The sequence below is a fragment of the Semicossyphus pulcher genome, unplaced genomic scaffold, assembly GCF_022749685.1.
Source record: "Semicossyphus pulcher isolate SPU_LCO1_2020_fin unplaced genomic scaffold, fSemPul1.0.p SCAF_14, whole genome shotgun sequence".
Classification (NCBI taxonomy): domain Eukaryota; kingdom Metazoa; phylum Chordata; class Actinopteri; order Labriformes; family Labridae; genus Semicossyphus; species Semicossyphus pulcher.
The window spans coordinates 1,991,632-2,003,776 of NW_027211648.1; the positions used below are offsets into that span (position 1 = coordinate 1,991,632).

The window sequence follows — 12,145 nt, forward strand, 5'->3', positions numbered from 1 at the left end:
TTTGTCTTCTACAGAAAGTGTTAAGGAAGAAGGAAAATCAAATGCTCTCGCTGGTGGTGAGAGATATCACGATCAAACTGTCGCAGATTTTTCAGTCAGCTGTTCTGCAGGAGTTGGACATGAAAACCCTGAAACGAAATCCTGCGATCGCCACAACCCAGATTCCAGAGAAAATCATTCATCTGTTGGATCCAAAAATGAATCAGCTTCCCCAGGGATTCTTTCAGAGGTGGGCTCGTCCCCTAAGGCGTTTGAAGGTTTAGATGCAACAGATGGTGAGAACAAAGTAGCTCAGGAGTCATGTGAGGAGGAGAAAGAAAGCACCGACGAGCGATGTCATGAGACTGTGGTGGTTCCCTCAGTGCTGGAGGAGACAGGTGACCCAGATGAACGGTCTCTGGCGGATGCTCAAGATAATCATTCACCAAATAACTCAAATTACAACGCTGGAGAGGAAGTTGAACTTGGTTCAGACTCCGAACATTTAACCGCTAAAAGAAAGGATGACTGTGCACATGATGATCTGGAAGCTCTGGCTGAAGGTGGTGATTGTGAGGACAGGGAAAGCTCTCTGCTTAAACTACAGGCTTTGTGTAACAGCGCCACAGAGGAGAACGTCCTCCTTCTCGAGAAGATTTCTCTGCTTCAACAGAAGACAGAGCTGCTGGAGAATCTTCTGGCTCACAACAGTGAAAAGATCAGAAACGGCCAACAGATATTGGAGGAAAACTACAGCCTCAAGGTTAAGATGCTGCTGTTAATGGAGCACGTGAAAGAGCTGGAGATAAAGGCCTTAAAGATGACAGATCTTCAGATTAGATATGAGGATTGCTTGTGTGAAAATGCCAAACTGAAGGACCAGAACGTTGACCTTGAAAAGAGAGTTTGGAGCCTTGAGAGCAGGATGAATATTTTCCCTGAACTCCAGGATCAGATTTCGCTGGTGGATGAGATCGGCAGGATGAGGGAGGAGAACAGCAAGCTCTCGGAGTTGTTCAGCGAGTTGGAGAGGCAAGGGGAGGGTCTTTCGGCCGCTCACCGAGACGCCGGCGTGTCCGAGAGCCTCGCGGACGAGACTCTCCTGGACGAAGATCTGGAGGGCTGCTGTGAGGAGTTTGAGAAGCAGAACACGAGGCTCCGCAGAGCCATCACAGAGCTTCAGGACAAGTCGCAGACATTAAATGAAACGACACAGGCTCAGAGGTAACGTGGAGAAAAACTAGGCCCCCGACCCCGGCTCCTGTGGCTTCTTGATGTCCCAACCCTGTGCTGCTTTGAGTGCTCGTCATTTTGTTCCCAAGCACAACGTAGTGCTGTTTGTCCTACCCGTGATTAGGCTCCTAAACCCTCTGTGAGATGCAGCAGATCTTGACCTCTTGTGCTGCTGTGATCCCCGTAGATCAACTGTGGAATGTGCAGTGTGTGAATCGTAGAATAAGATTCTTTTAATCAATATTTATCTTATCAGTGCTGTTCTGTTAGGTTTCACAATATCCCACGTGATTATAAATATGTTTATTATAAAGATTATATTATAAAGACGTTTTATAACTGCTCGTTGGAATCAGGTTTCCTGTTCTGATAAAGTTTTGTCTGTCTGCAGATCTGAGACCAGTCGTCTCGCTGAGGAAAACCTCGTCCTCAGGCAAAAGATTGCTGCGTTGAAGGAAGAGGACTTGAAAGAGGCCCAGGAGGAGTTGATGTAAGGAGCTACACACCCTGATCTGCAAACGTTTGTTTGTTTTTGTGCTGTCATGAGATTTTCTGCTTCTGTTTGATTTCCAGACAGAAGTTGGAGCTCTTAAAAAAGGGGAAGATTGCAGCTCAAAAGGCTGCAGAGAACTTCAAGAGACAGGTAAACTTATGAACTCAAGTGTGCAGTCATGCTAGCAGCTGTGTGAGGCTGTACTGTTGCACAGTGCTGCTGTTAGCCAAAAGCTAACATCAACATGCTAACATGCTGTGATAAATGGTTTCATTTATACCACGCCTTTGGTCCTGTTTACACCTGGTACTAACATTTATCTCGGACAATGTGAGCGTCATAATCCCACCCTGAACTGGCAGTGTGAAAGGAGCTAGAGATGGTTCATTGACTGAGTGGTTGGAAGACTAGGAAAGCACTATATAAGTACAGTCCATTTATCAATTCATCGCCGTCTCTCAGTCCTCTGTCCTTGAAACAACATTATTGCGCAGCACATTCACATCCCTCACCTGCGTCCATGTGGGATCTTACCCTTCTTTCCTCCACCCCGTAAGGAATCTGGATTAATACCACACATGATCTGTTCCATAATTTCATGCATGCCTCACTCATGCACACGAAACATAAACGGAGTTTGCACACGCTGGAAAAAACATGAGAGAAACGGATCAAAAGATGGAAGAATGACAAATTGTGTGTAATCATTGACAAGTTACTGCTGAAGGTGTGTGGCCATTTGCATCCCAGATCACCTCTGTATCAACCAGTCAATCCACTTTTATTAATGAAGCCCCAAATCAAAAGAAAAGTGAACCCTTTGTCCACTTGTGATCGGATCACCCAGGACGCATGTTAATACTCTGTGCACACAGGCCCTAGTTTAGCTCGTCAGCATGCTAATGTTTGCTAACTACCCCTAAAGCCTAAAAATACAAATGAGACTTATGAGAATGTCATCATCTGTGGAGCAACAATGCTAGCATGGCCTAAAAGGCTTTGACAACCAATGAATTCCTTCCTTCATACTAAAACGCTCTCCTCCTGCTGCAGATTTCCGAGCTGCGTCTGCAGAGCCAGCAGCTGGAGGACGAGAATGAGATGCTGTCAGAGAAAAACGTCCAAAATGTCGTTGCTATTGAGAATCTGCGACAGCAGCTGACAGAGCTGATGAAGGACAGCGAGAGGAGGGAGGCGTTCCCCGCTGAGGAGAAGAACAAGGTAAGCAGCGTTTAATGGCAGCGTGATGCTTGTCACAGTGTTGCCGTTTGGTCGTAGCGGGTAGTTAATTGGTGGCTGTTTTGTGTTAGCTGGCAGCTTGTGTGTCTGCTCTGGAGGCAGAGCTGACCAAAGCTCTGGAGGACGCTGCACAGCTGGAGGACAGGAACACCCAGCTGTCACAGCAGCTCTCTGGCCTCAGAGAGAAGGTGAGCATCAGGCCGTGGACACTTCGAGGGGTTTCACATAAAATCTTATGATGTGTAAGAGATTACTAGGTTCAAATGTATACTATTACTCCAGTAGATTGCTTTAACTGGCAGCAACCACACAGCTACAATGGCTGCAACAGAATCATAAGGGGTAAATGCGCCAGATCAGAGTACGTCCAATAAAAATGCTCAGATTTCCAGGATCCTTTCTGCAATGTTGTCAAACACTCGTTTACAACACACTTGTTAGTAAAGTGGTATCTTACACCAGACTCCATCGAAAAAAACAGGACTTTAACCTTGCAGAACACTGGAGTCTACTGCTGCCTCAATCTGTTAGTTAGAATCCAACACAACATTTGTTTTAAACTCAATAAACACAAACTAACTAACTATTTAAAACAACAAAGACGCACAATAACACAAGCAAAGTAACTGATCACGGCGGTGGCAGACCAACTCCTGTGTCCTGCAAGATAAAATTACTGTTTTGTCAATGGAGTTTGGTGCCTTTTGTAGAGAGCGATGCAACTGGTCTAAAAAGGCATCTTCCTCTTAAACAAGGTCTATCTGTGTGAGGATCCTCTCTGTGATGTTGACAGACCTTTTACAAGAAGCATTGAGGGGTATTGCTTTGATCAGTTGCCCCCAAGGATTGTGTTGCAGTCAAAGACGCCTGTCTCACCGCTGCTGGCTGAAGCAATCTATTAAAGCAATTCCTAAACTTTGGTCCATATTCAGTAAGTCAATAAGTAAATAAGGAAAAATTGCAGGATGACCCTTTGATGCAGTGAAAAAGCATAGAGCTGATTAGGCTTATTTAAAGGTTTAAAAGAGCTTTGTCTTTGTTCATCACAGAACCATATCTTGGAGATGGCCCTGCACTCGAGTGGTCTCCACAGCCCGAGCAAGAAGCTGTACAGAGATGAGATGTCTCGGCTGATGGAGCACGATCAGCTGCTTCTGAGGCAGGAAAACGAGCGTCTTCAGGCAGAAGTGCACGACATCAAAGGAGACCTGGTGCAGTCCAGAGAGAAGGTGAGCCGTCATAAAATGTACAGTGAATTAGGGTTCCATATTCTCTCTCTGTTCCTAAGCATAAGCCTTTTTATTGAACGTTTGCAGATCCGTCAGCTGGATGCCACGATCCTGTCCCTGAAGCAGCACAAACACCAGAGTCAGTCCTCCGTGCTGGTGAAGGCCCTGGAGCAGGAGAACGCGTCTCTGAAGCAGGAGCTGGAGGCCCAAAGGGACCACACCAAGGTACAAGCTGCAATAATCTAACTCGTGTTATATGCTCTCACATGCTGTGTGGTGTCTGCTTAAATTCAGATTACATGCTTTGTTTTCAGGGCTGTGAAGCAGGACAAGGACACGCAGACATGGAGACCCTTCAACAGGAAAATGAGGCGCTCAGGGCTCAAATGGCTCGACTGTCTACGCAGCTGATCGAGGTAGGCTGTGGTGGCAAGTTTACTTTAACTATAAAGAATATTGTATTTCCTTTTGGATGATATACTTAAGACCTGGACATTTCAATCAGTTAGTTGCCAACTATTAAAGGAAACATTTTTTGGCTATGGTAACCGTTTACCTGCTGCTCAACAGACACAGAGATAACAGTACAGGGCTTCACCTGGTCTCTCAGGGGGACGAACCACTTCTGCAGCTTTGTGATTGTTTTTCCGGGAATGTCGAATGATGTGTCGTTGCCTCTGCACAGAGACAAACATGCCTGTCAAACAGCTGCAGACAGATAAGTTCTGTTTTAGAAGTCGACGTGGAAACGTGGGGCCGTTACGTCCGTGCACGGAGGAACATGTAAACGGAGTGGGGACGGTGCTGATGGTGTGCTCTGTCCACCAAACACACAGAAGCTCTCACTTTTTCTGTCCTGATCTCAGAATGAAGATAACAGTAACCTCCTCAAGTGTCGCCATGTCTGTTGTTTACATCCTGCACATACAGTAGTTGCATATGGCCTGAGCCTCCAGTAACACGCGTGGTGCACAGAGTATGTGAACAGTTCATGATGCAGACGCTTGTGTACGCGAACGCAAGGTTAAAAAGCGAGTATATCTCCGGCCTTAACAGACATTTATTAAAATACAATTCTTCGAGATTACTACTAAAAAACGTGACAAAATAAATAAATAAAAATGACCTCTTACAATATATATATATTGTCTTCTTTTGCTTATTTTTCTTTATTGTCCAGTCGTTTCAGGCTCATCTGGTGGGACTCCTTCCTCCGTCTCCTCACAGGATGCCCCGCGGGCAGCATCGTGCCGAAGACCCTGAAAACATGCAGGTACAGTGCAACCAGAACCTGTCCTGACAGCTAAATCCTGCAAATATAAACATGTGTTACATGAGCTGTATGAGAGCTGCATGTCTACAGTCTGCTGTAAGAGGCTTGCATATTAAATCCTTATTCGCAGGATAAACAAGTTTAGAGCTCCTAATGCTTTTCACACACCGAGTGTGATTTGTCATTTTACCAAACAAAACCTGAACAAGCACTTTAGTACCTGAACATTAACTGCCAGTCATCATTGCATAGTTTGGCATTACACTCATCTCCTGCCATGTTTTTACAGTCACACTGAACCCCTCTGATGTCACTAGAGGTGTTCTGATGCCACTTTTTCATTGTCCATACCGACTCTGATTCCTGAAACAGCCGAAACAGAGCACCGAACTGTTTTAAAGTTTTGGAGAGGAGGAGACGTCTGTGGAAAATTCAGCTCTCGTTAAAAACCAAAGAAGGATAGAACAATCCAGACCTATAAACATGCAGAGCTCCTTCAAACAAGCTGAGCTAATGTTAATGTGTAGCTCAGTGTTCTTGCTAATGCTACACACCTGCTAGCACTGCACTGATGTTTGCTTTGGTCACAAAGTCATAACTGGAAATCAGCTCTTGTTTGCTGCTTGTGTTTTAGAGTAGTGACGAGGAATTGATTTCCAGTGAAACAAGTTGATTTTATTCGGAGCTTTTAAATCTTAAGGTATCAGATCGGCAGGCTGAATCAGGGGCACTTATGACACTGGTATCGGAACAACTCTAGCTGTCACACTCATCATCCTTTGGGATATACTGGGATTTGATTTATTGTCACTTTGGTGTAGAAAATGTTCCCACTTCGCTCAACTCAGGTGCTTTACTTTGTGTTTTTTTTTCTTATTTCCAAAGTACAAAGTTACAAAGTAAAGAAATGAATGTAATTTCTCAAACACCTGAGCTGAGTGTCATTTAGTTTTTAATCCTCATTTATTTTAATTTTCCGTGACCTTTTTTTTGAGTCCTTGTTTTGCTGCTTGTCACAGATCCACCTCAGCACCTGTCCGTCCTCACCTCCTCGTCTCGTGTGTGTGCGTGTCGTGTTTACTTAATGAGTTTGGTGTTTAGTCTGTGGTGCCTGTGTGTGTTTGTGAACTCACCGTCTTTATTTAATTTTCCATCTCGGGTTTGTCGTAGTTGCAGTGGTGTGATCTTCTGGGTGTGGTCCTGGTGGCTGCTTCTCCATTTGTCACCTTCTGTCACAGTCGTGTTACCCAAACGTCCGTCCCTCCACAGCGACATCGATGTAGTTTGTTCAGGTTTATCTGGAAATCACACAATCAGTGTGTTTTATAGCACATTCTACTGTGTCATGTTTATCTGCAGCCTGACACTTGTAGTTATCAGTAGGTCACCATGAACCTTAGATACCTTACATATACATACACATGTGATACATAAAAGCCATAAAACCTGTGTAAGCGGGCCTGTGTGGGTGTTTAGGATTAGAGGCGGAGGGTAGAGCTGTGGTGAAGTATGCCTTTTTTTCTCCAGGGGCCGATGCCGGAGCAGCGGGCGGCTCACGCAGACAGCTACCGGCGGATCGGTGGACTGTAACTCCGGCGTCTTTCCCTGCTCTTCGCTTTATCCTCTCTCTCAGTCCCGCTCTTCCTCTGCTATGTTTGGAGCCAAAATCTGACTGTGGCACATCCTTTCTGCATCCTTATAGGAGATTGTGAACTTAAATGTGGTGCCTGATTCAGAGGCATGAATGTATACTTGTGTTTCTCTGCTGCTAGGTGGCAGGAAACCACAGAAAAGGCTCTTGAGGTTTTTCCCAATGGGATTTAGACTTTGAATAATTAGAGTTTCATCTTCAAACAAACCTAACTTTTCCAAGGGTCCAATTTTTTATGCTTTGTGCATTTAAAGTATAAATCAGTTTGAATACAGGGTTTTTTTTAAAGCAAGGTGTCATTTTTTTCATGCACTTGTACCTTTTATCATTGTTTAAGACAGGGTTTATACTTAGATCCTCAGGGCTAAATCTGGTGTGACAGCTTGCCTTACGACCATCGAGGAGTGTTAAAGGGTAAATCTGGTATTTTAAAGCCTGGGACCTATTTTTATATAATTTTGGGGTCTTAATTACTAATATGTGGAAAAGGTTATTTAGCCGGCAGCAGTGAGACAGGCTATAATGGCAAATGCGCCCAAAGAAAGACTTACCAGTTAAGTTCTTGTTGTTTCCACTGACAGGCTCAGATTGACGTAACAGAGGTTTCTGGTTTACAAAAGCATCCTCCTCTCTAACAAAAAGGTCTATTTCTGTAGGGATCTTTTCTGCAATGTTGTCAGACACTTAGAATAACACAACATGAACTTGTAGAGGGCAGACTGATCGGGAACGTTTACTGCAGGGATTATGATGCAGCCATCGCAGCCTGTTGAAGCAAACAACTGGAGCAACCCTAAAAATTGTATTAATTGAAGTTTTAATCTTTAAGACACCAAAATATGTAAAGAAAGAACCATGATTTAAAAACACAGGAATTCCCCTTTTATATTGAGGCGAGATTAGTGCCTATCAGCCCTCTGGGCCTTTTCTAACAATCGAGCAAATTCAGTCTGTAACTATCAGGCGACATTACTGTCAGTGTCCAGCCAGGGTCTATAGAGAGTCTGTTCATGAAGGTACCATGCTTCCTCTGTTTGTCGTTTATGTCTGTATCTCTTATTTGACACTATACATAGTTGAATGTTTTCTTCCAGCTTGTGTTAATGTTCTGTGACTGTGTGCTGCTGTTTCTGCTGCTGCTGCACAACCAAAGTGAAACTGGTTCTTCAATGAGAGACGTTCAAACGCGTCACACAACGTGAATGTTTATCTGTGATAACCAAGTCATCATTTGTCCTCAGTACTGAGTTATTATACATATTAATGTAATATGTGTTTGAGTCATTCAGTGAGTCTTCCTTTTTTTTGCACCATGTATAGAATTTAATGGATTTTATTTGTATTATTATTATTAGTTTGTTATTTATTTTAATAGGCTTTTTAGTGTTTATTTATTCATAAGTTATTATTTGTAGAGGTATCTGGAATACATTGCACCATTTTATACCTATTTATATTTTATTTATTCTTTTAGAAAGTGTCCTTTTCTTAGAAATGTACCAGAAATGTGAAATCATGATCAAATAAAGCTCCCAGCTCATTGAAACACGGTCTGATATGTTGTTTTGTTTTTTTAGTTCACACCAGCTCAAAGGGGGAAAACAATCATTTTAGTCCTGATTTTGCAGCAGTTTGTTGATATCGCTCACTGTCTTGTCACCAGGAGGGGAGGGAGAGGAAGATGAGGAGAATGGAGGAGCGTATGAGGGAAATTGAACTGTCGCTGCATAACGTCAAACTGCTGCTCAGAGAGAAGGTCGCTCAGCTCAAAGACCAGGTCAGTATTAATGTTTCTAAATTGTAGTTCAGGCACTGTTAAACTTTGGCCATAAAGGTTCCATATTTTGGGGTATAAATGACAAAACATTTATAATTGCTTCAGCCAGCCGCCATAACAAAAACAAACTAAAATGTCAAAGCAGGAGGCTCAAATTGTTTTTCTAAATGTCAGCAACATGACAGAAAAGGATCCCTACAGCAGTGGTTCTCAAAGTGGGGTCGTAGGTCCCCTGGGGGTCTGCAAACTATAGCCTGGAGGTCCGCGAAATAATTATAATAACTTTATAATAACTTGCAACACTTTGCTGTATCATTGAAAACCACGTGTCTACAAATGAGGACCATGTGCACCAATGAAACAAGCATATTGTGTGTCCATCACTCCCTCCCACATTAGCTTTGGACCAATAAAAACTGACATAATTGTGACACATCACATCAAGCTGTCATGAATCACTCAACTGACTCAGGTCGCAACAAACCGTTCCTGCGGCTGTCTGCTGCTGTTCACTTTCTGGAAGCTTTCAAGATCAATAACCTAAAAAGTATAAATGCTGTCAGTTTGAGTCCACAGGCAGTTTGAATAAAGTGACCCTCTGTTTTAAAGTATGTAAGTGGGATTAACATGATTCAAACTGAAATGTTTTTATGTTCATCATATGAAACAGCTCTGAAGTATTTAGGTTTATAACTCTTACAATACAAATGGTGCGAATGGTAGTAAGCATATACTTAATCGGTGTTACGATTATGAGAGGGTCCTTGGAAAATGTTCTCTGTCTGAGAACCCCTGCCCTACAGAGACGGATCTTTTCGTTAAGGTTTTTGGGTTATTGTGTGTGACTTCAGAGCTTAAAATGATTAGTTCAGATCCAACACAATATTTGTTAACAAGCTTAAACAAGCTTAACATTCAAGGAAGCACTTGCAAACAAATCTCAGTGTTCTGCAAGGTGAAAGTAATGTTTTGTCAATGGAGACTTTGGTGGCTTTGAAGTGAGCCATGTGACGTCTTTTTCCAGTTTGAAAAAAAAGCATCTGCTCTTTAACAAAAAGGTTTGCACTTTGATTTGGTTCAGTTGCCCAGAAAGACGACGTTGCCACCATCACCATCACAGACTGTTTAGCAGCTTCCGGCTGAATCAATCTTTTCGTCATTTAGGCACCAAAAAATTTAAAAATAGGACCCAGGCTTATAAATACTGAAATTCCCTTTGAAATGAGATGCATTTGAGTTTTGAAAATCATTTACTTGCTCTGACTTTTCTAGCTGCACAAGAATGGCAAAGCAGACGTGTTGATCAAAGAACTGTACGTGGAGAACTCCCAGCTGCTCAAAGACCTGGAGATCACTGAGCAGCGGCAGAAGCTCGCAGAGAAGAAGAACTACCTGCTGGAAGAGAAGATCTCCAGCCTCAACAGGATCGTACGCGACCTCAACCCTTTGCCCCTTCCCTCGCTGCCTTACCACTTTTAATGAGTCATTGAATATGTCACCTACAGCACCTAAAGATACTCCCAACATAAACCAAAATAAGTGTTTAAAAACATTTTTCATTGCAGTGACCTTTTCCGCTGCTTCTCCACTGGAATGTTTTTCTCTCTTTTTAAAGCCCATAGTTGTCCTGTTTTAAATTATGCAGTATTTTATTTGTTCATTTTATTTTACGCACCAATGAGCTTATGTTGTGTTGGACCTATGAAGACCAAAATATGATGTTAAGACTGCGAAGATAACATTCTACTGTAATTTATTTCTCACTGCTGTTACTAGTAAATATTTTACTATGACACTATCTTTCCCTTTGGAAGAGGAAAAGCAATACTGAAGTGCACTTTTTATAGAAGTATTTCTTTGTCTATGTTGTCAAAGAGATGAACTGTGTTAATCTGTCTGTTCTTTCCTTGCGTTGCCCTTATGTACACACACCTGCTGTCAGGAGTGAAATCATGTAAACAAGAGTCGAATAATCCTGTGACCTTTCCAACATGTTTGCTTTTTTATGTAACACTACCTACACTTATGTTAATGTCTATGTGCTATTTAAATACACCTGATTAAATTCTATGATCCGTTGAAATCTGTAAAGTTATGTCTTCGTGATAAAGGGCCTTCTTTGTAACTGCTGCAGCACCAGCACTAAACAGGGAGAACGGGGTGATGTTGTGTTACAGGGATAAATGAAATGCATACATTATGTTTGCTTTGATTTCTTACTGGTTTCTAATAGATTTTAGGAAATATTTTACTTGAATAGTTTGTTTATCCCTGCAAAAAGTAGCAGTCCACACACCGGCTGCCACCAGTGCAACGCTGGTAAATTTAATATAACACTGGGTTGCTCAACATTAGCTATAAACTTGATATATATGTTTTTAAAGATACACTTGTATTTGCACGTTTCTTTTTTAATCCACTACATTATTTAACAGTTGTAGTTGTGATTTTTTCACAATGATCTTTAACATACATATACACTCATCATAAGCACTTTATCAGTGCTCGACCTCCTAAAGCATTTATACTCTGCTTACGCGTCCGTTTATGTATCCATAACTGAGACCATTTTGCAAAGTGTGTTCTTTTACTGTAACGGTCTGATCTTGAAGATTTCAGTTGCGTTCTCTTTGGCGGCACCTAATGGCAATATCTGTAATTGTGGGCGCACACTTCCCACTTTAACCAGACGTCCACGGTCGGCTCCGGTTGTAACTCTTGATTTTCCTGGCTGACGGTCGCTTTCCTTTTCAGACTGTTTGCTTCATCTGAGCGTCGAGTTTGTTTCTGTTTCTTTGGATTTTCACTTCTTGTTGAAGTTGTATCTGTAGTCATCAATCTTTTCTTTGTTTGTTCAGCCATAGTAGATTACTGTTTACTTGCAACACTTGCAGAGACCGGAAATGCAGCTGCTTAGTTCTGCCTACCCTCTCTGGCAGACCAACCACTGCTGGCTGATGGAAAACGCGTCACTAACTGGGCCCTGCTTGTAATTTTTCCATGAATGTCCAAATCTTTGAGATTATACCTTTAAAGCTCCTGTGATGAACTTTAAGTTTGTGTTGATTTTGGCGCCCCCTGTGGACAAAGTCGTACCTCTTATCTCTTTGATGATTTTGCCTGTACATGCCAAAGTGGTTGTTTTTAACAAAAAAATCTGATCCTGCTTTCTTTCAGTCATAAGTATCCCCCCCCCCCCCCCCCAGTGGTTTCAGGCATTAAAAATAACTACATAGAACTGATTATTCTTGTCGCAGTTGCCCTTCACTTG

General features: G+C 42.5%; 1 protein-coding gene across 1 annotated transcript in view; it reads left to right on the forward strand.

Moving 5' to 3' along the window:
* nin (ninein (GSK3B interacting protein)) overlaps nucleotides 1–10,886 on the forward strand; it is a 31,703-nt gene extending 20,817 nt beyond the window's left edge. The window contains exons 17-26 of the mRNA XM_069662263.1: nucleotides 1,604–1,702; nucleotides 1,786–1,855; nucleotides 2,759–2,926; nucleotides 3,016–3,132; nucleotides 3,994–4,173; nucleotides 4,261–4,398; nucleotides 4,488–4,589; nucleotides 5,354–5,446; nucleotides 8,761–8,874; nucleotides 10,147–10,886. Coding sequence (XP_069518364.1) covers nucleotides 1,604–1,702; nucleotides 1,786–1,855; nucleotides 2,759–2,926; nucleotides 3,016–3,132; nucleotides 3,994–4,173; nucleotides 4,261–4,398; nucleotides 4,488–4,589; nucleotides 5,354–5,446; nucleotides 8,761–8,874; nucleotides 10,147–10,353 — 1,288 coding nt within the window. The 3' untranslated portion in view covers nucleotides 10,354–10,886. The remainder of the gene's footprint in view (nucleotides 1–1,603; nucleotides 1,703–1,785; nucleotides 1,856–2,758; nucleotides 2,927–3,015; nucleotides 3,133–3,993; nucleotides 4,174–4,260; nucleotides 4,399–4,487; nucleotides 4,590–5,353; nucleotides 5,447–8,760; nucleotides 8,875–10,146) is intronic.
* Nucleotides 10,887–12,145: the final 1,259 nt, after the last annotated feature.